The 26,158-nt window shown below is 36.6% G+C and overlaps 2 protein-coding genes across 2 annotated transcripts; both read right to left on the bottom strand.

Moving 5' to 3' along the window:
• Positions 1-874: 874 nt before the first annotated feature.
• On the bottom strand, positions 875-18,684 carry taf4a (TAF4A RNA polymerase II, TATA box binding protein (TBP)-associated factor). Its single transcript, XM_058791515.1, has 15 exons — positions 16,855-18,684; positions 15,284-15,423; positions 14,074-14,187; positions 13,845-13,937; positions 13,376-13,498; positions 10,835-10,924; positions 10,272-10,451; positions 9,179-9,323; positions 8,724-8,832; positions 4,239-4,408; positions 4,014-4,144; positions 3,652-3,777; positions 2,485-2,541; positions 2,245-2,364; positions 875-1,512 (listed from the first exon to the last, which is right to left on the bottom strand). The coding sequence occupies exons 1-15, from the start codon at positions 17,567-17,569 to the stop codon at positions 1,345-1,347; spliced, it is 2,481 nt and encodes an 826-aa protein (XP_058647498.1). The 5' UTR covers positions 17,570-18,684; the 3' UTR covers positions 875-1,344.
• A 625-nt stretch (positions 18,685-19,309) lies between these two features.
• On the bottom strand, positions 19,310-25,978 carry slc6a14 (solute carrier family 6 member 14). Its single transcript, XM_058791514.1, has 14 exons — positions 25,843-25,978; positions 25,552-25,711; positions 25,192-25,323; positions 24,674-24,811; positions 24,245-24,344; positions 22,731-22,863; positions 22,499-22,639; positions 22,191-22,419; positions 21,882-22,007; positions 21,675-21,793; positions 21,435-21,534; positions 21,231-21,340; positions 20,967-21,134; positions 19,310-20,825 (listed from the first exon to the last, which is right to left on the bottom strand). Exons 1-14 carry the CDS (start codon positions 25,906-25,908, stop codon positions 20,691-20,693), a joined length of 1,857 nt encoding a protein of 618 aa, XP_058647497.1. The 5' UTR covers positions 25,909-25,978; the 3' UTR covers positions 19,310-20,690.
• Between the last annotated feature and the right edge of the window lie 180 nt (positions 25,979-26,158).

Raw genomic sequence — 26,158 nt, 5'->3', positions numbered from 1 at the left:
AGGGCAAAAGAGGGAGGCTTGACACGGCAGAGGTATTCTGCAGTGCGGGATAGACCGACATCATTAGTCGTAGTCGATTTTGTTTCGAGTCGCTAAACCTACACGATGAGGTACAAGGTGGTTCGGGATACGTACTGTGAGACGAGACTTTTTGACCTTTGACTGAACTTTAAGATTTCCAGAATGTAGCCTATAAGCATTAACTCAACCCATGCCATCTTGCCTTGCCAACTGTCTTGAGTTTAACTCTTAAACCTGCATATATCCAGGAGGGATGACTGTGAATGGTACTGGATGAGTTTGAGAGCCAAAGTCCAACACTGAAGTGTTTAATCTATCCTCGCTTCTCATTTCGACAGAGAGGTAAATAGTTCCACCATAAAGCTGTCACAGAACAACAAATAACTGACAGAAGTCATATAGAAGTAAGACCATGTCCTTTTAAATGCAGGAACGTCTGAATGGTAATTTGTGTAATTATTTTTCATTTTCAGCAACAAACTAGCATTTATTTCTAGCAGACCCAGATGAATGAACGCAGGTCTACAGTGCCATCTAGTGCACAACGAGAGAATAACCATGTGATGTCCGATTCACGAACGAATGGTTCTTTTGAACTAGTTATTTGAATCATTCGTTTGAACCAATTCGCAACGCGTTTGTAAAGAGAAGTGAAACGTTGAGGTACGGTGAACACGATCTAGTAATAAATGTTATATCTAAAAGAACACTTTCACAAAAGCACTAAAAACTGGGCAAGGGAACATTCGTGATTCAAAAGAATCGAGAGTCATGTATTTGAATCGGTGAATTAAAGTGAAACGAATCTAGCAATTAGGGATTCTTTTGAGCATTACCTATTATAAAACCACACCACCAAGGTTTTTATAGAAACTTTGTCCACTTTTATTTCTTAAAACATCTTTATAAAAACACAAATATAAAATGAATGGGTAGTTCCACTGTGAATTCTTTTTTTTTACATAAGTAATTTGCACATTACAAAGCCACCTTCTATGAAAAACATGATATATAATTGCAATTTTCTTTTAACACAATTTCTGAAGAGTAAAATCCAAAAGGGGCAGAAAACTAAAAACAAGGCAAAATAAAAGACAAAGAAAACCAATAAAAAAAATGAGAAGAGCACAAGTCAGCTCGAGAAAGGAAAGAAAAATGCATCACTGTATGTGTGAGTATGTGAGACAGTGACAGAAAGTGTGAAAGAGCAATAAAGAAAGACGCAAAGGGAATGACAAAGAATGATAATAACAGCAAAAAAGACAGAAAGAATGAGGGATAGATCCCTAAAGACTGAAATGAGGAAAGGACATGGGCTATCTGCTATTTGAGAAGGGCTCGGTAGAGCAGTTGTGAGTGGCTGGTGCTTCTCTCGTTCTCTAGACAGAAGAGCAGATCCCTGAGGTTTACACGCGTGATGCGCTGGCGAGTGTACTGCCTCGAAGCTCCTGCATTTAAGCCCCCGGATGCACTCGCGCACAAACCTGAGCCCTGTCAACACACACACATGAACTTTTAACAACAATGCTATCTAAACAAACATTTTAATACTAATGTTGGTAAATTGATCAAACAGGAGTAATGTAATGGTGACCATTCTAAGGGAGAAAAGAAAATGAGAGAGACTTCATTTAAACCTATATATATATATATATATATATATATATACTGTATATGTAAACATTACATAAAGCGATATACATTAATACAATAAAACAATAGTATATAAATAAAACAAATGTATATTTAAAATTCTAAGAATTTGCTGAAAATGTATCACAAAATTATTTAAATAAAATATTAATTACAATAATATTTCTGAAAAGTGATGATAATGTAATATTAATATAAATAAAATAAAAATAACATGATATAGAATTATTTTTAAATACATTCTTAGTTTAGTAAAGTTTTTCTCTGCAAAATGTGAACGATAATGTAGCAAAAAATATAAATGACTCAAAATAAAAAATAAATAGCATGAAACGTGGATATATTCTTAAAATTGTGTAAAAACAATTACTGAACAAAATGGCTGTGTGACTACGCCTCTAGACTGTCCTATATCTGCCATTTGTAACAATCTGAGACCCTTGAAGCACAACCTGACATCTCAAACCCGCCCAACAGCTGCTTAATGATTTAAAGAGGGCACAAAGAGGGACAGAAGGAGATGAGGAGAAGGGCAGCAGACTGCCATGGTGAGGGAGAGATGTTTGGTACCTCTGTGTCAGTCCCAAGTGAAGGAGAATCCAGTTTTCTTTTCTTTCTGGGTCCGATAGCCGCCAACGCCGTCAAGTTGGCATCTCTCTGTCGAATCTGAGCCAATTCCTGCTGCTGCATCTGTAGCCACACACACACACATACACACACATATATATATATATATATATATAAGCTCTGACCCATAATCAAACACAATGGTCCTCTGACAAGATAAACATCTCAAGTGTGCCATCTTACCTCTTTGGCCTTCTGTTTCAGCCGCAGCTGCTCGGGGTCCTCTTGTCGCGAGCGTGACTGAAAAACATAAATAGCAATTAGAGGATCAACAGTCAAAACACACAGAGACATCTGCTGGAATCAAATAAATATGAACAAATTAAGGCTGTTAATCAATTAAAACATTTAAGTACGATTTTTTTTTTGTCTTTACTAGCACAAAAAGACATGCAAGTTTGACATGAGTAATGTAGCTCTCTCACACTTTTTAGATGTACACTTACACTACCATTCAAAAGTTTGGACACAGCAACATTTTGTAATGTTATTATAATTTATCTGATCAAAAATACAGCAATAAAAAATAAAAACAAGAACCCCCCCAAAAGCCCTAAGTTTTGAACTGTAGTATACATGTATAAATATAGACAGAGATAAAGATAGATAGAGTATAAACAGAGAAAGAGGGACAGAGTGAGAGTGAGAGAGATTTATTTTAAGTTTGACAAGGCAGGATTAAAAAAGAATCCTGAAATGTAGCAAACAACAATTAACATCATAAAAGAAATCATAATAAAATCATTAAATCATAATTTGAATTACGAGCAATTATAAGTAATGCTAGCTTGCATTCCAGGAATTTCCTCCACGCTGATGTTCACATTATTCATATAAATGGTGGCTTTCATTTGTACGTTTATGCCTAATGATACTGCGTTGATAGTGTATCACTTTTAATATTATTTGTGTGTTCATTTAAATAATTTCAGTTCATGAAAAAGCAGAGTGCCTAAATAAGCACTCATTTTGAAACTCGGTGCACTTAGAGCCGTTTCTGTGAGCTGTGGTACTGGACAAAAGTGAAGTGAAACGAGAGATTCAAACAGCAGATTCACTCTCTCCCTGACACACTGAGTCTTGTATCATATTTGGAATCCATACATTGTGACGCACTGAATCATAGCGTATCTTGTTTGACAATAAAATAAAGCCATTAATCATAGTTAATGAATCGCAAGCATCAAATCCATTGTAGTGTGTGAGAGAGAAAAAAAATCCAATTGTACCACTGAGTTTGGAAGACTGAACCTGTTCTGAACTTAAATCAATGATCAGAACCTCTGGCCAATGGTAGTATCAGAGGTGTGTGTGTGTGAGAAAGAGTATGGCTGGAGGTGGCTTACTAACCTTAGCTGCCTTCATTAAAATTTCTCTCTCCTGCTCCTCTTTTTTCTGTTTCTCCAACTGGTCAAGCTGCTCAAAGAACTTCAGCTGAGAGCGAACATCCTCCACCTGCTCGTACCGACTATCCTCCTGCAGACACATCATTAACATTACACACAGCCTTGCAGGCTCACAACAAAAGCTGACACCCAAAGGATGGAGCGCTTTTGAGAACGAAACCTGCAACGGCCTCTGGATTCATAATTATTTCCGATTCTGACAAAGGAAACACATCCAGGGTTCAACAAAGCGTAGAAAAGAAATATAAAAATATGTTACTATCAACATACTTTAATGAGCTAGCCCATCTGGGTCAGTAGACTTGCCTTGTATGTCATGTTCTTTTGCTGGGCGATCAAGGAGACCTTCTCTAGAAGGTTTTGCAGTCTCTGCTGAGTGGCATGAGAGACGATGTTCACGACCTCGGGACCCAGCTCTGTCACTCCAAACCTTTGGCCTGACCACATACAGGAGAACAACTGTTAGCTCTGGTAAAACAGTACATTGTAGTAAAATTGAATTCAAGATTTTTCTGTAACTAGAAGTCTCACCTATCTCTAGTATCTTGTGCTGTAACATGCTGGCGGAGAGGAAAGCTTCATCCTTACAAGACCGCGTGACTGCTCCAACCAGCTCCGAGTTGGTGGCCAGGATACGTGCGCTCTCCTCTGAAAGATTAACGCCTGCCATTGAGGCCACGTCATTAATGTCATCGTCATCCCTGGACAGATTTAGACATACAAGAATATATGTTAGAAAGAGTTTGCGAGTCTGTTTCCCTAGTTTTACAAATGCTGCAAAACTATGACTTTCTAAATAAATAAATTTAAACATGTCTTTTGTATAACTACTTAAATGACAATTTACCATACTTTCAAGTATATAAAAGTAATATATCTATTAACATATTTTAAATCATGTTAATCTTAGAACTCTTATTAGTTTTTATATTTTTTATTTTTTATAATTAATCATTTATATGTTCAGTACAGTGTTGTTACTGTCAACCAAAATTACAACCTAAAAACAGTTCATTGACTTAAATAAAATAGAAATATTAGATAAAAAAACCTTAAATGTCAAAATTTGAAAGTATAAATGTTGGCTTGACCACTAAGTGAAATAAAATAGATTTAAGTTGAATTACTAAAATTACTAAAACTGAAATGAAATAAAGCTAAACAGAAATACTTATAAAGAATAATTAAGCTGACAAAAGCATAACAAAATTACTAAAACTTAAAATGAAATAAAAACTATGAAATGAAATACAAAATTATAATATATATATTTGGTTGTCCCCGACTAAGGATTTTCATAGTCGAATCGGAATTTTCGAATCATGCCGATAGTCGACTGATAGTCGAATCATATATTTGGGGGCGGGGCAAAATACATTACCAAGAGTCAAGTCAGACATTCGACAGTCATAAATACACAGGGAAAATGTGTAACGGGCGCCTCGCAGATACAAACGGGGTGAATAATGTTTTATGTTTTGATTAAAAGATAGTTAACATTAAACGTCAGCGAAACCCTTAAGAATTCACAACAATTTTTTTTTTTTTTTTTTTAACAATAGTGCTCTCATTATAATGTTATGTATATGCGTTATAACGTTCTGCATTTCTGTTTTGAGCTGTGCGCGCTGAAGATGAATGAAGCATATGATAGCCGATTTTTAATCAATGGGATTTAACTCATTTATCTCACATAGAATACGCTTCGTTATTTATATAACATAACGTTAATATTACGACTTATAGGCTTTATGCACAAAATGCCCCGAATGCACATGAACGTGTCTGCGCGGCACTGAATGAACTCCTTTTGTGGACGCGTTCTTCACGCAATAACATGCAGAAACACAACTAAACATTAAAAAAAAAAAAAAAAAAACACAGCGTTTTATTATAATAGAGTTCTCATTATAATGCTATGTATATGACAGTGCCAGTCATAGTTATTAATATTCTATATTGTTGTTCTGCTCGCACCGCGCTGGAGAGATAATCAGAGGTGGGTAGAGTACCCGAAAACTGTACTCAAGTAAAAGTAAAAGTACTTGAAGAAATATTTACTCAAGTAAAAGTAAAAGTAATAGTCTGAATAGTTACTTGAGTAAGAGTAAAAAGTATCGGATAAAAACTACTCAAGTAGTTAGTTACTAGTTACTTTGGATATACTGAATATAGTCTATTTTTATTTAGATATATAGATATTTAGATACATTTTTATACACACACACACACTGCCGTTCAAAATACTTACTTAAATAATGTTTTTTTTTTTTAACAATAGTGCTCTCATTATAATGTTATGTATATGCGTTATAACGTTCTGCATTTCTGTTTTGAGCTGTGCGCTGAAGATGAATGAAGCATATGATAGCCGATTTTTAATCAATGGGATTTAACTCATTTATCTCACATAGAATACGCTTCGTTATTTATATAACATAACGTTAATATTACGACTTATAGGCTTTATGCACAAAATGCCCGAATGCACATGAACGTGTCTGCGCGGCACTGAATGAACTCCTTTTGTGGACGCGTTCTTCACGCAATAACATGCAGAAACACAACTAAACATTAAAAAAAAAAAAAAACACAGCGTTTTATTATAATAGAGTTCTCATTATAATGCTATGTATATGACAGTGCCAGTCATAGTTATTAATATTCTATATTGTTGTTCTGCTCGCACCGCTGGAGAGATAATCAGAGGTGGGTAGAGTACCCGAAAACTGTACTCAAGTAAAAGTAAAAGTACTTGAAGAAATATTTACTCAAGTAAAAGTAAAAGTAATAGTCTGAATAGTTACTTGAGTAAGAGTAAAAAGTATCGGATAAAAACTACTCAAGTAGTTAGTTACTAGTTACTTTGGATATACTGAATATAGTCTATTTTTATTTAGATATATAGATATTTAGATACATTTTTTATACACACACACACACTGCCGTTCAAAATACTTACTTAAATAATGTTTTTTTTTTTTTTTTTAATGTAATTTATTTCAGTGATGCAAATCAGAATTTTTATCAGCCTGATTTATTATCAATGCTGTTTTTTTTTTTAGCTTTCTATTCATAAAAGAATCCTGAACAAAATGTCACAGCTTCCAAAAAATATTAAGCAGCAAAACTGTTCCCTGTTGAAAAAAAACAGTATATGCTGGTATGGTATGTTTTGAAGCATGGGGTGCTGGTTTGAGCACCAGCTCAAGACCAGCACATGACAGCACAAACCAACATCCCAGCTTCAAAACATACCATACCAGCATATGCTGTTTTTTTTTTTTTTTGTTGTTGTTTTCAACAACACTGGTAATAAATCAATATATTTGAATGATTTCTGAAGGATCATATGACTCTGAAAACTGGAGTAACAGCTGATACAAATTCTGATTTGCATCACTGAGTTAAATTAAATTATATTTTAAAGTTTAATTATGTATTATAAATGTATATAACCTCTGACACGGAGAAGAGTGAAAACTCCTCACATGACTGCTACAGAACATCTGAACATCACGAAACAAATGCACTTCTTCCGTCTGTTCTGCAAAATGTAAACAAATGTAGCCTTTATTTCTGCAAGCGTAAATATTGTGAAAATATCAATATTAATTGTGTCTTGGCAAGGCATTCCTCCTGGAACTAACGCGGGTTTGGCGGGTGTTTATTTCATACTCTGTGACAATGAATAAATTATACATTGTATAGAAGGTACATGTACAACAAACTGGTAATGTCATGGCATCGTGTACTGTAATCGAATCTATACCTGTGGAAACGACAGCACACGCGGTGTTCATCTAATAAAGATCTTCATAGCTAATAGCCTTTCCACGTCTTCAACGCTCTTGATGTTACAACTCTGAGTGAGAACCGCTTCAGACTCAGCGCGTGCGGCAGGGAACTGAACGAATCATTCAAACTGGTTCGCGAACCGATTCACTGGTCTGCCAACTGGTTTGATCAAGCCTTCGAACAGAATTGACTCAAAAGAATGAATCATTCGCGAACGGGCATCGCTCATTGCCCAGAAAAAAAAAAAAAAAAGTAGACGGCGCGCTTGGAATAAATTGAAGGATTTTTAATGCATTAAGATAAAGTAACGAGAGGAGCGTCGCCCACAGTAACGAAGTAAAAGTACCGTTTTTTCACTAAAAATGTACTTGAGTAAGAGTAAAAGTACCCATTTTTAAATATACTCTAAAAGTATTAGTTACCCAAAAAATTTACTCAAGTAAATGTAACGAAGTAAATGTAACTCGTTACTACCCACCTCTGGAGATAATCACGTATATATAGTAGGCTACTACAATGAAGCGATTTACTGTAGCGTAACTCAACCAAATGCATCTTATACGAGATAAATAATATATACACACGATATAAATAAACCGACTGAAACGTTTTGAAATCACTTGTTGTACCCTACCCGCCATACTCCTCTGTCGGTGACGGATTAGAAAGCAAAACTTTAATCTATAGGGGAAGTTGGATTTATTCACGCACGTTAATATTTATTTAAAGCTTCTTTCTTTTAAGATTCTTATTTACAGCATTATCATAATAGGCTGTATATTAACTTACTGGGAGAAAACCGGTAGTTCGATGTGAAATCAGACACTGAGCACCCCCATATAACCAAAATGGCATGATCATAACACCCCGCGAATATTCGACTGTGAGATTGGGAGTCGAATCAGGCTCCTCGAATCGAAGCATAGAATCGTCGACTATTCGGGGACACCACTAATATATATATATTAAAATAACACTGGTTCACAGTATAAAATTACCCATGGTCATGATAACGGCACCTACCGGTCATAATTCCCAAACAAACTACTGTAGTGTGTACAGCCTGAAATGAATTAACCTTGAGGAAAATGCAACATCTTTTCATCACAATCAGTTTAGCTAAATTTTGTGTACTACTCATGTATGTTGTGCACAATGTCTCCTGGGTAAACGCGGCTGTGCATGGCAGCATAAAAGTGAAATGAACACAACACAAACCTGAAAGTTCCTCCAGCACCATCCTTTGTTTTATTCTTCTGAGCTAACGCTACAGATACAGAGCCCGGAGCCAGTTTAGTGCTACTCACAACACCCTGCTTCACAGCGACTGAAAGAGAGAGAGGTTACGTTTTGTGTAGGGCTGCACGATAAATCACATGCGATGATCATGCTCATCTCGTCAGTAAAGCCAGATCTGTGATTACTTGTATATCTCCATCACGTGCTTTCAGATGGAGCAGCATTTAATACACAGAGCCACGGATCGCTGACAAGCTACTTAATATCGCAATTCCATCTGAAAGCACGTGATGGAGATATACAAGTAATCACAGATCCGGCTTTACTGACGAGATGCGCATGACAATCGCATGCGATTTATCGTGCAGCCCTAGTTTTGTGTCATTACATTGTGAAAGAAAACAGACAGTGATGGATTTGACAGACACACTCACCTGTCTGGATCTGTTTGAGCTGCACCTGAGGCTGACCCACCACTATGTGGCTGTGGGGTTGACCCCTGAGCGTCACCATGGGAGTGGTTGTCAGGGTAACCTGAGGGGGCTTCACTATTGCCCCCTGCTGTGGAGGCTGCAATACCTGAACAGCAACATTGAATGCAATTTTATAATTACAACCAATGAGAGTTTTACAACAGTCATTAATCATGTATATTTTGTTTTTAAATATTTGTTTATATATTAATTCATATATTTTACTATTATAACAGATCATGTATGTATGTATATATATATATATGTGTGTGTGTGTGTGTTTTTACATTTGTTTCAAATAATTAAGTAATATAATAATAACAACAAGAGGTGACTTTGCACCAAATTATAATAATATTATTATTTGTTTATATCATACAATAGCAATTATTATTATTATTATTATTATTATCATATACTAATAATAATATGTGGAATGGGACTCAAAATTAATTGAACCTTTTATTAACACAAAGTTCCATCAAATATTTCCATGTTATTATAATTGCAATATGACTTATTTCAACAAAACTGTTTTGAATGTTAACTGCATGTTGTCATACAAAGTTAACACTGATTCAAGAAACATTAACAAAACTATTTCATAAAAATCATTTTGTTTTTGTTTTTTTAATAAGAACCAGTTCACAATTCCTAACTCTTGTCCTTTATCAGTATTATCAGGCACAAAACTATACTTGTCACCAACAGTCAATATTCCACAACAATGCGTAAGAAACATCAATTAGTTATAAATGATATGCATATGATGTTTCCTATTGTATTAATTGACACAGCTCAGAGTGATTTTTTACTTTGGCAAATCCAGGCATTACCATTCAACAATTTAAACAATGTACTAAAGAAATTAAACTCCAATCATTTAGCTCTGTATCTTTTATTTATTTATCAAATAAATAATCTGTAAATAAAAACTAAACACCACATTTTACCTGCAATGTGCTGTTAGCATTAATAATCCCAACCGTGTCCTTGCACCTCAGTAAGCATTAACAACACATTAAGTAAATTATGCATGTAGGTCTGTGTTTACCAGAGAGGCAGTCTGGCTGGAGTTGCTGAGAGCAGGCTGGATGAGCGTGCGAGGAGCTGTGGCGGTGGCACCAGCCGTGTTAGAGCTGGTCAGCACCACAGCGGACGCCTGGAGGGCCTGGCTCTGCTGGATGAAGGCTGTGGAGTCAGGAGTGAGCTGTCTCAGAGCTGGAAGACTCCTCTAAAGAAACACATGCAAAAGGCGGAATTAATTGTGGGAAATAGGACTGTCCCGATTATAAAGTTTTGGCTGGCAATTAATCGTCATATAAGCAATTGCAAATAATGATTTAAAGCAACTCTATTTGGCTAGGCACTAAGCAGGCAGTGCGAATGCTGCAATGTGTTAACACAGCCACCGAAATGACCAAGTTGCTTATGTGTGCTTTGTGAAACAGGGCTAAACAAGATAACAATCTTGTTCAATAAACATTGTACATAAAGGTTGCTCTTAAATGATTTGTCTCCAATACAGTAATTTATTAAATGTTAATTACTACATAATTATCTGGTCCCGAATGACATGAATTGAGTTACATTTTCATTCAATTTTAAGATCTTTACCTTAAGGAAAGGCACTAAATAAGGCTGAGGAGAGGAGTTGAGCTCTTTGTAGAGCCTGCTGGTGAACTCCTCTGCTTCAATCATCCCTTCCTGAGGAGATAAACACCAAAAACAACTCATACATAGGGACATTTTAGCATATTTAGAGGTTCATGTCCCCCACAACCACTGACTAATACAGTGGGTTCAAAAGTCTGAGACCATATTAAAATATTAATTTAAAATAAACATTTTAAAATTTAAAAAAAGTCAAACAAAGAAAGGTTACAGTGTAAAACGAAGAAGAAATGTATAAGATTCTTTACTATTTCTATTTAAATAAGCTAATTTGCGATCTTCTGAACATCTGTAAATAAAACCCCAGAATGTTTCCATTAAAGCACATCACGATCCTCAGGTTTCATGCAGCTCAAGTACAGTTTCTGCAGGCAAACAATATAATAAATTATTTAGGAATTCATATGAATTTTTCAATTACACTTTTTAATGAAATGAATATGCTGATAATATAATTATTTTCATTTAAAAATGAAAAAAGGGTTCATCTGTATGATAAACAAAACAAAAAATGTTTAAATTGATGTAATTATTATACAAATAAATTACATATTACACTTTTATTCAGAAAGGACACATTAAATTCAGCAAAAGTATCATGTTTTTCACCAAAATATTAAGCAGCACAACTGTTTTCAACATTGATAATAATAAGAAATATTTCTTGAGCAAATCAGTATATTAAAATGATTTCTGAAGGATCATGTGACACTAAAGACTGGAGTAATGGCACAGGAATAAAATAAATTTTTAAATATATTAAAATATAAGCTTTTTACAACTTTTCAGTTGTAATATTTCATAATAATAATAATATTGCATATAGTACAACAAATTAACTTTTTTGCTGCATATTTAATCATTTGCATCCATGGTCAGCATTAAAGACTAATATAAAAACAAATTATTTGAACAGTAGTGAATAAAATAGAAGCATTTTAATGAATGGTCACAGACTTGGACCCCACTGCAGGGGGTCACCAATTCAACAAAGTGACAAAGGTAATCTGTTCAATTCAGGTTTTACACACATCATTTTAAAAAAGAAATAGCACCTTACACAATTATGATAAATTATCAACATTTTTTCACAGAGTTAGAAACATGCAAACTCACTCAACTTCTGAAACTCACCAGCAGGTTCTTGACCAGCTCTTTAACGTTGGCGACAGTCTCTGATGACTGCTTACCACTAGTGGCCAGCTTTATCAGCGTGGACAAGAAGTTCCTACATTTCTTTACATTCTCCATTGTCTCCTATAAAAAAAAAAGAAAAGTGATTGAATTAACACAATGTAGTTTTACTATGCAGCAGCTTAAGCTTATCTTGCATCCGTACCTTGGATGCATACAAATGTTCAGGTTAAGATTTAATAGCATGAGCCTTGCATCAGTTGGGTATATCAGGGGATTCCCACTCTGAGAACAGATATTACATTTAGGTTTGAACTTGGAAATCTCTTCAACTCCTTTTTACCATACTTAATCAGGTCAGTTTACAGACCTTTCGAGAAGCCTTTAAGCATGAAGCTAAACGTTCAGGACTGTTTCTTCAGTTGTGAACCAGCGTGTCTTTGTGTGACTGCTAAGTTAGTGCAGCCTCTCACCGTTGCCGAGGAGACGGTGGTCCCTGTGGCAGCAGTCACAGTCCTCTGGGCGGTTCCTGCCTGCACTGACAACGCTGCACCCACAGAGGAGGCCTGCTGACACACCAGAGAGAAGGAGTACAAAGAGAGAAGAAGATTACAGCCACCTCAGAAATACACCTTACAGCACAGACTGATTCCTGTCATTTCTAAAGGGGCTGTTTCTACATGATGTGCCTTTTATAGCTACCTGTACAGGTGGTCTCTGGAGTGTGGTAGTGGCCGTGCTGCTGGCTGTAGGAGAGCCCTGCTTTATGATGGTGGTAGGAGTCACCTGTCGGGCCATCAGGGAGTTCCAGTTGCCTGCAAATATAAGACAGACATCAATGAGCAAATGCTGACATGGGGAATGAATTAAGAAGAATGGAACCAACTAGTTAATAGCTAACTTGCTCAACAATACAGATGGCTTGATGTGCCACGGCTAGTATGAGAGATTTTATTGCTAGTTGACAAAACTTTTACATACACCATTGGACTCATGCTGTGTTTCACTACTTTTATACTTTAAAACATTGCATTTTGTAATGCTTTCAACGATTATTCGCGATTAATCGCATCCAAAACAAACGTTTTGTTTACATAATATATGTGTGTACTGTGTATATTTATTATGTATATATAAATACACACGCGTGCATGTATACATATAAGAAAAATAGGTTATGTTTATAAATTAAATTTCATTAATATTTATAAATAATATAAATTATATGAATATAAATTTATACATGTAAATATTTTCAAAATATATACTTTATGTGTGTGTATTTATATATACATAATAAATATTCACAGAGTTAGAAACATGCAAACTCACTCAACTTCTGAAACTCACCAGCAGGTTCTTGACCAGCTCTTTAACGTTGGCGACAGTCTCTGATGACTGCTTACCACTAGTGGCCAGCTTTATCAGCGTGGACAAGAAGTTCCTACATTTCTTTACATTCTCCATTGTCTCCTATAAAAAAAAGAAAAGTGATTGAATTAACACAATGTAGTTTTACTATGCAGCAGCTTAAGCTTATCTTGCATCCGTACCTTGGATGCATACAAATGTTCAGGTTAAGATTTAATAGCATGAGCCTTGCATCAGTTGGGTATATCAGGGGATTCCCACTCTGAGAACAGATATTACATTTAGGTTTGAACTTGGAAATCTCTTCAACTCCTTTTACCATACTTAATCAGGTCAGTTTACAGACCTTCGAGAAGCCTTTAAGCATGAAGCTAAACGTTCAGGACTGTTTCTTCAGTTGTGAACCAGCGTGTCTTTGTGTGACTGCTAAGTTAGTGCAGCCTCTCACCGTTGCCGAGGAGACGGTGGTCCCTGTGGCAGCAGTCACAGTCCTCTGGGCGGTTCCTGCCTGCACTGACAACGCTGCACCCACAGAGGAGGCCTGCTGACACACCAGAGAGAAGGAGTACAAAGAGAGAAGAAGATTACAGCCACCTCAGAAATACACCTTACAGCACAGACTGATTCCTGTCATTTCTAAAGGGGCTGTTTCTACATGATGTGCCTTTTATAGCTACCTGTACAGGTGGTCTCTGGAGTGTGGTAGTGGCCGTGCTGCTGGCTGTAGGAGAGCCCTGCTTTATGATGGTGGTAGGAGTCACCTGTCGGGCCATCAGGGGAGTTCCAGTTGCCTGCAAATATAAGACAGACATCAATGAGCAAATGCTGACATGGGGAATGAATTAAGAAGAATGGAACCAACTAGTTAATAGCTAACTTGCTCAACAATACAGATGGCTTGATGTGCCACGGCTAGTATGAGAGATTTTTATTGCTAGTTGACAAAACTTTTACATACACCATTGGACTCATGCTGTGTTTCACTACTTTTTATACTTTAAAACATTGCATTTTTGTAATGCTTTCAAACGATTATTCGCGATTAATCGCATCCAAAACAAACGTTTTTGTTTACATAATATATGTGTGTACTGTGTATATTTATTATGTATATATAAATACACACGCGTGCATGTATACATATAAGAAAAATAGGTTATGTTTATAAATTAAATTTCATTAATATTTATAAATAATATAAATTATATGAATATAAATTTATACATGTAAATATTTTCAAAATATATACTTTATGTGTGTGTATTTATATATACATAATAAATATTCACAGTACACACAAATATATTATATAAACAAAAACTTTTATTTTGGATGAGATTAATCACGATTAATCATTTGACATTTTTGTGATCTAAATAATAATTTAATGTCAAAGTTACATGAACTGGCCTAACAAAGACGAGAATTTGTTGTCATTTTAAAATCTTCTTATTATAGTCTTGAAAGTATCAAAAATGATAAAAAAATGATAAAACAAATCAGTAACATTTTACACCATATTCCACTGCTTTCTAACAATACTGTATTTATGAATTAATATACAATTAGAATATAAAATGGTATTACGATGTAAGATAACTTTCCTATTTAAATATATTAAAAAATAATAATAATAATTTAATTTAGAATTTTTTTCTGCCTTTCCAACATTGTCACTGACCCTATGATAAACAGCTATTCAGCCAAAATGAAAAAGCATGGGGGAAAAAAAATCGTATTGTTAAAAGCATGCATCTGATAGCCCATATTATAACACAAGACGTCTATATAATAATATGATACCATAAATGTATTTATTATTCTGCAGTCATTCTGAAATATGTACTGCTGATGTCAGTTGAGTTCGGGGTGGTCAGAGGGTATTACCTGTGCAGAGGTGATTTGCCCAGGGGTGGTGCTGGTGGGGGCAGCAGGGCGGGCGGCCTGAGACTGGGCCTGCATCTGTGCCAACATCTGCTGCGGGATCATCAGTAACTGACCACTGTCACTACGCACCAACACCATACCTGCACACACAAACATGACACATATAGAAAGGCTGACATCACTTCCCATGTAAATTGTTATTCATTAGTGATATTTTCCTATTGATCTGACTGGAGTCAAGTCTGGCAACCGTGCCCTGCTTAGAGGCACGAAGAATAAAGCGCACAGTTGGTGGCCTATATTTGCACAGCACACTGAGAACCCTACACACTCCGTCTCCGTTACCGTGTGAACCAACGGATGTGTTCTGAACAGAAACTGTTGGTCGGAGAATCCAGATGGCCTCTTGTAGAAAAATCTGTCAAGTATTCTGTCCAGCCAGACAACAGGGTTGTCAGAATGACCAGAGCATACAGTCAAAAGAAAAATCACTAGAAAAAGAATAACTTTGTGCATTTCCTGAAGCAAATACCAGTGCTTGTGAGGAAGTAAGAGAATAGTGTGGAGGTCTTCACTAAACTCACCCAGTAAAAGGCCGGTCACACACTACACTTTTCATTTCACTGACTTTCATTCATATGTCTGCGAATGCTGAAGAATGGAAACGCAGGCTTATACAAAGAACTTTCACAGTTTTCTAGTTTGGTGAACTTGATCCTGCAAATCTGTATCATGTCAAGACGTGTGACCAATAGAAGATTATCACGTCAAAGCATGACCTCTAAGTGGAATGTGTATTTTTACATTTTGGATTTTTTGTTAGTCATTAGCTACATGATGAATTTAGCTACAGATGCTACAGAACGTGATGTCCGAAGACATTTTACATGCTCAAACAGAAGTGTAACTGCCCCTTAAGGAGAAGAGAGGTAGAGGAATGTGAGACAGAAAGAACTGAAAGCATAATTGGCATATATTGGCATTTTAAAGTTCTTATAAAATCACTGGAAGTTACCTTTTAAACTTTTTAGCACTAAAATTGAATGGGAGAATCTAAACATTCAACCTCAAGTTAAGATAATAACTAAGAATTTACAAAATGTTTGAAAGGAATCATATTTGCAAACTTTAACCCAACATTTTCCTTCAACTTCAGCTACTACTAGTAAAATACCTTAAAATTTGTTGATTGTAAGATTAAAAAACTCACTTGCTCGTTGTCGTGTTGTTCCAAACCTGCACGATTTTTTCTTCTGAGCACAAAAGGAGATGTTAAGCAAAATGCATCTCTTTTTCCCGTACAGTGAAAGTGGATGAAGCTGTCTGAAGATCTTTTGTGTCGTGCACAATAAAGAAAGATATGCAGGTTTGAAGGATGTGCAGTTCTAAGGAGAACTATACTTTATATACATTTCAGGAACTTTAACTGCTCCACTGTTGTTGTATGCACTTACAGTGAGCACCACAAACTTCGCACGAGATGGCTGTTACAATCTCTACAACTTCCTCTATTACACAAATTCACATCATTGTACACACATGCAAAGGGAGTGCTAGTGTGAGTGAGGTACCTGGAGGTAGCTGGATGTTCTGGATGTTCTGGCCCGGAGTGCTCTGAGGGAGTCGGGGCGCTAACACCTGTGGCGCAATGGCCCTGATGGCAGGGCTCGATCCCGCGGCTGCTGCTGCAACAGTTACCGGAGCCGCAGTTCTCGTAATCCCCTGCAAAACAGCCCCCTTGGCCACTCCAGGGCCGAGAGTCATGGTGCCGGCGGGCTGGATGATAGTTTTAGTAGCCTCGGACTTGCTCGCTGAGACAGAAGCAGGAGTCTGGTTCATCAAAAGTGGGGTCGTTGTAGTAGTAGATGTAGTAGTAGTAACGTTAGTAGTAATGGTAATTCCCGGGGTCGCTACATTGGCTACAGTCGCCGAAACGGTGTTATTGTTATTACTCCCGTTAATAGTTAAACCTGTTCCAGCAGTTTGCATAGATGGCCTGACAACTGTCACTGAGGGACCTGCACTGGATGCCGCGGATGCTGCCGCTGGAGGATTCCCGTAAGAAGACTGTATCACTGTGTTTGGGCTTGGGGCGACAGTGACAGAGTTTCCGTGTCCTTTCGCCACCCCGGGCCCGTTATTAACAACTGGGACAGAAGTTGAAGCGTCGTCTGATGATGATGATGGGCCACTGGACACTGGAGTGCCGCTTTCAGTGTGCGGATCCATTGCATTGCCTCCGTTCAAAGTTTGCACTGTGGACGTCCCGATCAAAGTAGTTACCATAGCATTAAGAAACACTGGATCGCCTTAGCTGTCTTCCATCTGTGCCTCTGGCACATCAGTTCAGGAAGTTTGGGTTTTCATCCGCTTTTCCCTCCAGTTGCTTTTCGAAGGAACAAGCGTGAGTGAAGGGGAGTCTCGTGTCACAATGTCAATACAGATTTGACAAGCGCCCGTGTCACCTCAAGTCCACTAGCAACAATGCTCTTGGGAGAAATAATCATCTAACACACTTGAAGAGCAGCAGCTTTCATTATGTTCATATGTACAAGAGCTCGCAGAATGTCAACATTAGCTAGTTGAATTGCCTCTTTTCCCGGAGTCAGCGGGGTGATTTTCCGGCTGCCTGGGCGCTTACCTCAAACTTATTGTGACAAGATGTGGAAACTTCTAATCTAATACAACCTGAAGTACCGGTAAAAAGTTTCTTTCCCACTCTTTTAATACAGAAATCCTTATATAGCAGGTCAAAGCCTGCCGCCATCTTCGATGTGAACAGTGAGGAGCTTTAGACAAAATGACATTGCGCATGCGCGCAGAAGCGGAAACGTCATTACGCTGGATTTTTGCGGAGCCCTCATTGGTTGTCCTCCTGCGTGGAGGCGGGACATGAGAAACGTCAGTTGATTCTGGCGGAGCGCGGTCAGAGTCAGTCTGTCATCGAGAAAAGGGCCTTGTTAAGTTGAAAAACAAACGTTGATTTATTCGCAGATTGCTCTTGGGCATATCTAGAGACACTCTTAGCTGTTATGTGTTGGTTATACAGCGTGTAGCGGCTATTCGGTGAACTTCACAGCGGGCTGTCTTCCCCCAAGATGGCCCCGTGTTTTGAAGCGTCTGTGTTGAAAGCGTGAAAAGGCGCCACACCTCTGCCAGCGTGACTGGCCATAGAGGGCACGCGTGCAACTGCATCCTTAGTTCACAGGGTTCCTGCTCAACCCCATTTGACTTACAGTATTCTCAACTCTACATCGCTCCTTTACATGGTATATTTTTGCAATCGCGTTTTATACTTCATTGCACTGTGTTAACTAAAACTTTAAAATGTCTTAACTTTGCAAGCACATTATGCATATAATAGCTATGAATCTTGAATGAACCAATTAAAAGTTGTTGTTTTTTTTTGCACACAAAGTTCAGGTGGTCATTTGTTTCTTAATTAGTTAAAAAATATAGTTAAAACATTTTTAAATTTGATTTTATAAGTTATAAGGAGTTGCTTAAAATTGAAAGTGGTATAAACAGTTTAGAATATTGCTGTTATGTTTTTATTTAACCATTTTTAATCATTTTGATTATGCATTAGCTCATTAGCAGTTAAAGTCTGTAACACATCTTAAGTTAAACATTATTGTTATTGAGTGAAGTAAAATCATTTAATTGCATCATTTATGCAGTGAAAATGTAGGCTATATAATGCATGCAATAGTTTTTCGTGAGGAATTAGATCTGAGAAGGTACAAAGGTACCGCTCCAGTTTATATTAATCTATCATTAATTACTTTGAAACTGTCAAGAAAGAGCTTTAAATTAAATATCTTAAATATTGAAGTTGATGTGTCATTTATCAAAATGCAGATATTGAGGTTCAAAAGACAATAATTGAATAGTATATTCATATATACTAATAGCCTATTCATAAAGGATGCTGTTGTGTGGATAGTTTTTTTTTTTCTTTTCATTTCTGGTTTGAGAAGTGTATATATGTGTCATGAAATTAAAATAATTGGTGCTTTAGAACAGTCTTTTTTTATTATTTTATTTATGTATACAATATATTAAATATATACATTCCTGCTTGGCATAGATTAAAATACGAATATGGAGAAAAACAGTAATACATGGTGCTATAATTGCACCCAATGATGGCAAACAGTGACAGAATGCTAGAGTGCAAATAGTGGTTATATTGTTGTGAAAATAAATACAGTGTTAAATCTTGATCTAGGATGATTGTTATCTGTTCACAATTTATAAGTGTTGCTCTTCAAATCTGATGGATCCTTAAAAACCACATGATTATCTAAATGACAATGAGAACCACTTTGAAATGGTGAGCACATTTAAAGATAAACCTCAAAATGAATGTATAAATGACATTAAAAGGCTGATTACAACAGCAACTATTAGGTAGTGCACTAAAACAAAATTAAAGATACTTTACTTATGTAAATGCTGTGGATATCATCTTCAAAACTGACTGAAAGTGCCTGTAAAAGAGGTCAAAAAGTATTATAATATTTATTACATATTACAATAGACTTACAACAGAAAAAGACTCAGATCATAGTATTTAATTTAATAAAAGAACTGTTATAATCACCCTCTGAAAGTGGATAGATGAGGCAGCTGTGATACTTGAAAAACAAAATGTTTTATACAGCAGAAAAATAATACTGAAATCTAAAAGCTATTTTTGTACCTCAAAAGTATTTTTTGTTGTTGAAAATTTCTCACAAAATGACAATCACACCTTTTCTCTAGTGTGTATCATTGCCCTGATTTTCCCTATACTCATCCATTCACCGTTGTGCTTTGACAAGTTATTTCTGAAAGAGATTTAAATGATTCTATTTGCATCACAGGTGTGGCTCTCCTGCAGTGTGTTGGGTTCCAGATTCAAATTTCACTTCTTCATTGTTACTCTTTCAGTGCTTTGTAACATATTACGTTGGCTACGACAACATCAAGAGCTTTCTGGGCATGTAAAGCATTGTTTACCATCATTAATTGCCTGTTTGAGTTTTCTGCTCAGGCTTCTGATTTGGGGGATTCATTAGCAAATTAAATGTCAGCAAATGCTGCTTTTAACAGTGAAAATCTGTTAAAAGCTCTTTCCAGCTTTTGGTACTTGCTTTGTACAAACACATTTGTACAGTATACCGCACCAAGAAAAGATAAATGTAAACATACAAACCTCTCATAAAAGGTAAAAAATAAAATCCACAAAATATTTAAATGGGCTACAATTCAACACTCACAAAAAAAAAGAAAATGCACAAGCAATCAAACAATAGGATTACAATTATGTAAGTTATCTTGTTCATTTAACTACACGGAGACTAGTGCTACATATGCATATATGTACAAATACATTAAAATACTATCCTTAAATAAAACTTTTTTACAACCTAGTTGATTTATTTGAGATCACAAATATATTTGAATCAGTCGCTCCTCTTGTACCATAGCGCTCCCCTCTGTGACACTCCAAGTAAGGACCCCAGTCCTCTGTGGGTGAACAGGCTGTTTTGATGCGCTGAATGACAAAAGCCAAAGTTTAGAATCAAATAGTGCATGACTAAAGAATGCAACACACCACTGACATGCTGTACATGTTAATATACATAAAAATAATTTAAAAAAAATTCTCAGATAAAAGATGAACATCCTGCTTTACCTGCCAGAGGCTTCCACTAGCTTTGCACACTTTCCAGACTGCAAGAATAGGGATCCAAATGAGGCAAAATGCAGTCATACACCAGCCCAGAGAAATGCCCCAATCTGGATATGCAACTGAGCCATATGTGGGGGATGTAAAAGTATACAAGGACCATACAAGGATAATCTAGTTTTTAAAAAAAACAAAAACAAAAAAACAATAATTAGGTATAACTTTATTATTATTTAAATAATAATTATAGTTTAACAATTGTGTACATACAGAAAGAACCACTGGGGTGATAAAAAACCAGCAAGCTCTCCACCATAACCAGAAGATGGTGCTCTTACTCCCAATCATCATCTCGATGTCTTTGATGAACCGATTGCCACCTTTAAAGGTACATGCATTTTAGAAAAGAACAGAACAATAATTGGAGACAGGCATCACATATAACATTATCACATATTGCTAATATATACTCACCATACAAGATGGAAAGACCTAAGACCTCCAGTAATCCAGCGACCAGGAGAATCCATCCAGCACAAAAAGTGTCAATTAAATTCACCCAGTATATTCCTGCCTATCAAAACAAAGCACTTTCAAACATACTGTACAGTTGGGTTCACATGTAATGCATTTTTAGAACTGTAATATTTTTAAGCTTGGTCTTAAGTATATCTCAGAGTAAATTTGAATCTATATTCGTAATGGTTTGCCTACCCCTGTGACACATGGCAAGCCGAGCAAAAAGAGAACAATGCAGACTGCTGTCGTAACAATTCCTCGATTGGACTTCAAAAGCTTGGGATAGGCATCTTGGAGGCAGGTGGCGATAACCTCTGTAGACAAATCATGATTAAGATTAAGACAAATATTTTAATACTTTTATCTTATTTTTTTACAGTATCTAAATCTGCTTTTCTTTACCTATTCCTGCAAACTGGGAGTCCAAGCCAAGGGTAATAAGCATAACAAAGAACAGGATTGACCATAGGGGTGAAATGGGCAGCTTAGAAAGAGCATCAGGGTACGCAATAAAGGCCAATCCAAAACCTAAAACACAAATTGGGGCTTAGCTTAATAACACTAGGATGAGTACATCATGCTATAATCTTTATTATTGTTTAAACTATTGCTTTAATGGCAAACTACACTTTGTCTTAACTGCTCTGCAAACGCACTTATTTGATTTCCAAAAAGTGAAAAACAATACTACATCTACATTTCGGATCTTACCAGCATCTGCAACTTCTGACACTGGTCTCTGATAGACATGCGCCATGTGTCCAAGGATAGAAAAGATGGCAAAGCCAGCAAAGACACTGGTGCCACAGTTTGTAACGCACACTATAATGGAGTCTTGATAGGTGTTGTTGTAAAACTTATTGTAAGAGGACAGAGCCATCAAACCACCCCATGCAATGGAGAGAGAAAAGAAGATCTGAGTAGCTGCATCCTTCCAAACCTACGGTAAAAACAGGCTACATTAGCTGTCTGCGATGTCAGTGTATTCCTGTGATTATGAACGGTAAGGTTAGACAGACCTCAGAATCAGCCAGTTTGGTGAGATTAGACTTCGTACCGATGTAGAACTCAATGCCATCTTTTGCTCCCTCCAGAGTCACACCACGAATCAGCAGGATAAAAAGAACCACGTATGGGAAAGTAGCTGTGAAATACACCACCTGAAACGTACCATTTATTATGTTAAATTGAATGCCTCAACACGATTTACAGTACAGATACGATTTAATGTTACTGAGGTGAAACACTAACCTTCCCAGAGGACTTTATGCCTTTGAAGAGAGCTGCTCCGACTAGTATCCAGGCAAGCAGCAGGCAAAGGGCAAGGTGCCAAACCACCGGCCCTGTCTCGTTCATACTGCTAGTGCGCTGAAGAGCCACCTCACTGAGAACAAATAATTCAGCCACAAAATGTCAAATACCAAAAAAAAGAAAGAAAGAACATAAAACACACATAAATAACAAAAAAGAAACAAAAGAATGCAGATACGAAAAAAAAGATCTGGATGATAACTCCCATTGATTCTAGACTAAAGACTAAAGGTCAAAATAAACCTCATTCAAAACAAAATAATATTGAATTATTTTAATGTTTGATATTGGAGTCTGGGGGTGGTAAGATTTTTTTCATATATATTTTTGAAAATGTCTTATGCTCACCAGGGCTGCATTCATTTGATTAAAAACAGTAATATTGAAACAAATAAATAAAAGAACTACAGTTTTCAGTGCCACACGACTCTTTTAGAAATCAATATAATATGCTGATTTGGTGCACAATAATTAATTTTTTGTGGAAATGTGACAGTTTTTTAAGATTCTTCGATAAATAAAAAGTTCAGAAGAACAATTGTTTATTTGAAACATGTTTAGAAACTGTTACGAGTCCTGGGCCTGCTCTTCTGTCTGACTGTCACAAGAGGTCGCCCTGCTATCATATTGACTTTCACACCACACATCACAATGGACCCCAATTCCCATCATCCATTACTGATCACAGCTGTCACCAATCACTCATTGCACTAATCACACACACACCTGATCCTATTCACACACTGATCACATGCTTTATTTTAACCCTGGACTTTCCTTCCGTCAGTGCCGAGTATTGTATGCATTTATCGCTGCCCTACAGAGCCCCTGTTAGTTTCCCTAGTCTTGACTTGCCTCGCCTTTGTCGGATTGTGTTTTCCCCTGCCTGGACTATCGCTTACGTCTTGGATTACCTCTCTTGTCTAGCCCCTTTGGATACTGTTCGCGGATCGTCGACACACGCTTGTCTTGGTTTACTCTGTCTCGCCCATGTTATACCTGTTTGCCATTGCTCGACCCTGCCTGTATTTCTGACCATGCCTGTAAATAAAAGCTTGCACTTGGATCCGCGCGTCTCACGTCTCGCCAGCCCTGTTACAGAAACAATGTACTGTAAAACTCTCTTTACTCTCATAACCTTTGGTTATGTACTGTCACACTAAACTTTTGAACAGTAGTGTACATTTTTTACACAAGAAAATATTGTTCTAAATTCTAAAATTGTTCAAATAATTAAATTAAACAAATGTGTCGAGTGGTGTTAGTCTAGTTTAAAAGGCAAACATCCCACCCAAGCTTCCTGTTTTAACAGGAAACACTTCAGAACAGGAAAGAAACTACAATCTCATGAATAATACAAAATTTTGGATATATTTTGTGACAGAAAGAAAGAAAAGTGTGCCAACAAAGCTCAGTCTTACTGACAAGCTGTACAGAAACAAATGTCAACTTACTCCCAGAATTTCTCGCTGGGGCTCTGGCCTGTTGAAAATTCATTCTGGCAGGTTTGATTCTCAGCAGTCACATTCAGTGCTGCGGCAGTAATGTTGTAAGCTACACAAATAAACATAAGATCTAAGCAATGATTCACTGCAGTATTTTTCTGTATCTTGATAAATACTTTGAACATAAAATAATAGATCTATAAAGAACTAGTTATAGCTTAAACTCTTTTAATCATTTTAAGCACAGAGCTGTAAGGAAGTTCCCATTAGAGAATTTTTGTTTTTTACAATTTTTTTTTACAAAGTGTGAAAGGCAAATTTTCCTTACAAGCCAGTTCATCTAGAAAAATCCAAATACTTTCATTATCTGAGCATAAAGTCATGGTATGTCTGACACAGAAACACGGGCCTCTTTAGAAAAGAAACAGTCTAACAAACCTGTTGAGTTGCAGTCCTTCGCACTCCAAGGGAGAGGATATTGAAAAGATGCAAAAAGGTAGTAGATACTATAAGCGATGATCACATTATAGTAGATTGCCACAAAAGTGCTAACCAGCATCATTGTGATGCCAACACCTACAAAAAACAACAAAAAAAATTCAAAAGATGTTTAACAAAGTATAAACAAAGTCAAATATTTGAATCAATTTGCTTAAATATGTGTGCACTTAATTTGCACATGTTGGATTTTTTAATGCTCACAACTCCCCTTAAACATTAATGTAAAGGTCCTGAGGGCAAATGTAATTATGCAATCTGTATGTTAACTGTGTTGGAGGAGTATTTGTCCTTGTGTCTCAAGGTTGGTTTAATACATTTATGAATTAGCCTTGAGGCATTTACCACATTGGTGGACCTCAAAATGTGGCAAAAGTCCATTTGAATCCACAGTGTGTTTTTAAAAACTCCTCAGCAGCTTTTAGATCTACCCGTTTTAAGATTGAATTCAGAGTTACCTTGCAGTATGGGCACAGATTTCCACACATTGATGGGGCCTTGGCTGCAAAACTGTCCAAAAGAGCTCTCCATGAAGAACAGAGGAAGGCCAGCAACAGCCAGCATGATAGTGTAGGGAATGAGGAAGGCCCCTTGAATTGTTGAAAAGATGCCGTATTTAAAACAGAGAGGGGGAAAAAAGAACATTTCTTCAAATATGATTTTGTGCTCATATAAATGAGTTATAAAGGAAAAGTAAAATATATTGCCCTTTTTCTTGCCTAGTTTTACCTTCTTGCTCCTCTATTATACAGTATGAATAAGACATTAATTCAACATACATTATATGAAAAATCGTAATAAAAGTCTTCTTACTGTACCTCCCCCATGTTTGTAAGCCAAGTAGGGAAATCTCCACACATTTCCAAGACCAACAGCATAGCCGATCATAGACAGCATGTACTCTCTTTTGCTGCTCCAGTTTCCCCTGTCAGAGTTTTCATCTTCTTGCCCAACATGCTTGTTAGACTCATTGTTATCCTGCAAAAAGTAATGATAATAGTAATAATAAATACTCATTACTAATTCACATCACGCATTCTTTCTTTTTTATTATCAATGTCAAAACATGCCAATAAATAAAAATTGATGTAAACATAATTGTTTGTTACCTGCTCAGCTGCAACTGAGTTTTTGAATAGCACTCCTGTAATGTTGCTCAAGTTGTACTTCCTCATTCTTCCGCACAGTCTCAAGAGCGACAGGTGAAGTGATGGACACACCTGACAGAGTGAACTTGAGGAAAAACTGTACACGGTACTCTTATATAGTTTACATACACCCCTCCCCACCCCTTTTCAACATGACAAAACATCACATTTGTAGTGTTCATACACATTACAGTCACTGATCGTAATCTCGGTTCGCATTTACATCAACTCTGTCGGAAATACAGTATCATAAATTATCAATATTTTTTATTTTAGC

This window comes from Onychostoma macrolepis, chromosome 11 (genome assembly GCF_012432095.1).
Source record: "Onychostoma macrolepis isolate SWU-2019 chromosome 11, ASM1243209v1, whole genome shotgun sequence".
Classification (NCBI taxonomy): Eukaryota; Metazoa; Chordata; class Actinopteri; order Cypriniformes; family Cyprinidae; genus Onychostoma; species Onychostoma macrolepis.
The sequence above is the reverse complement of the archived record's forward strand: the minus strand, read 5'-3'. Positions and strand labels throughout refer to the sequence as shown.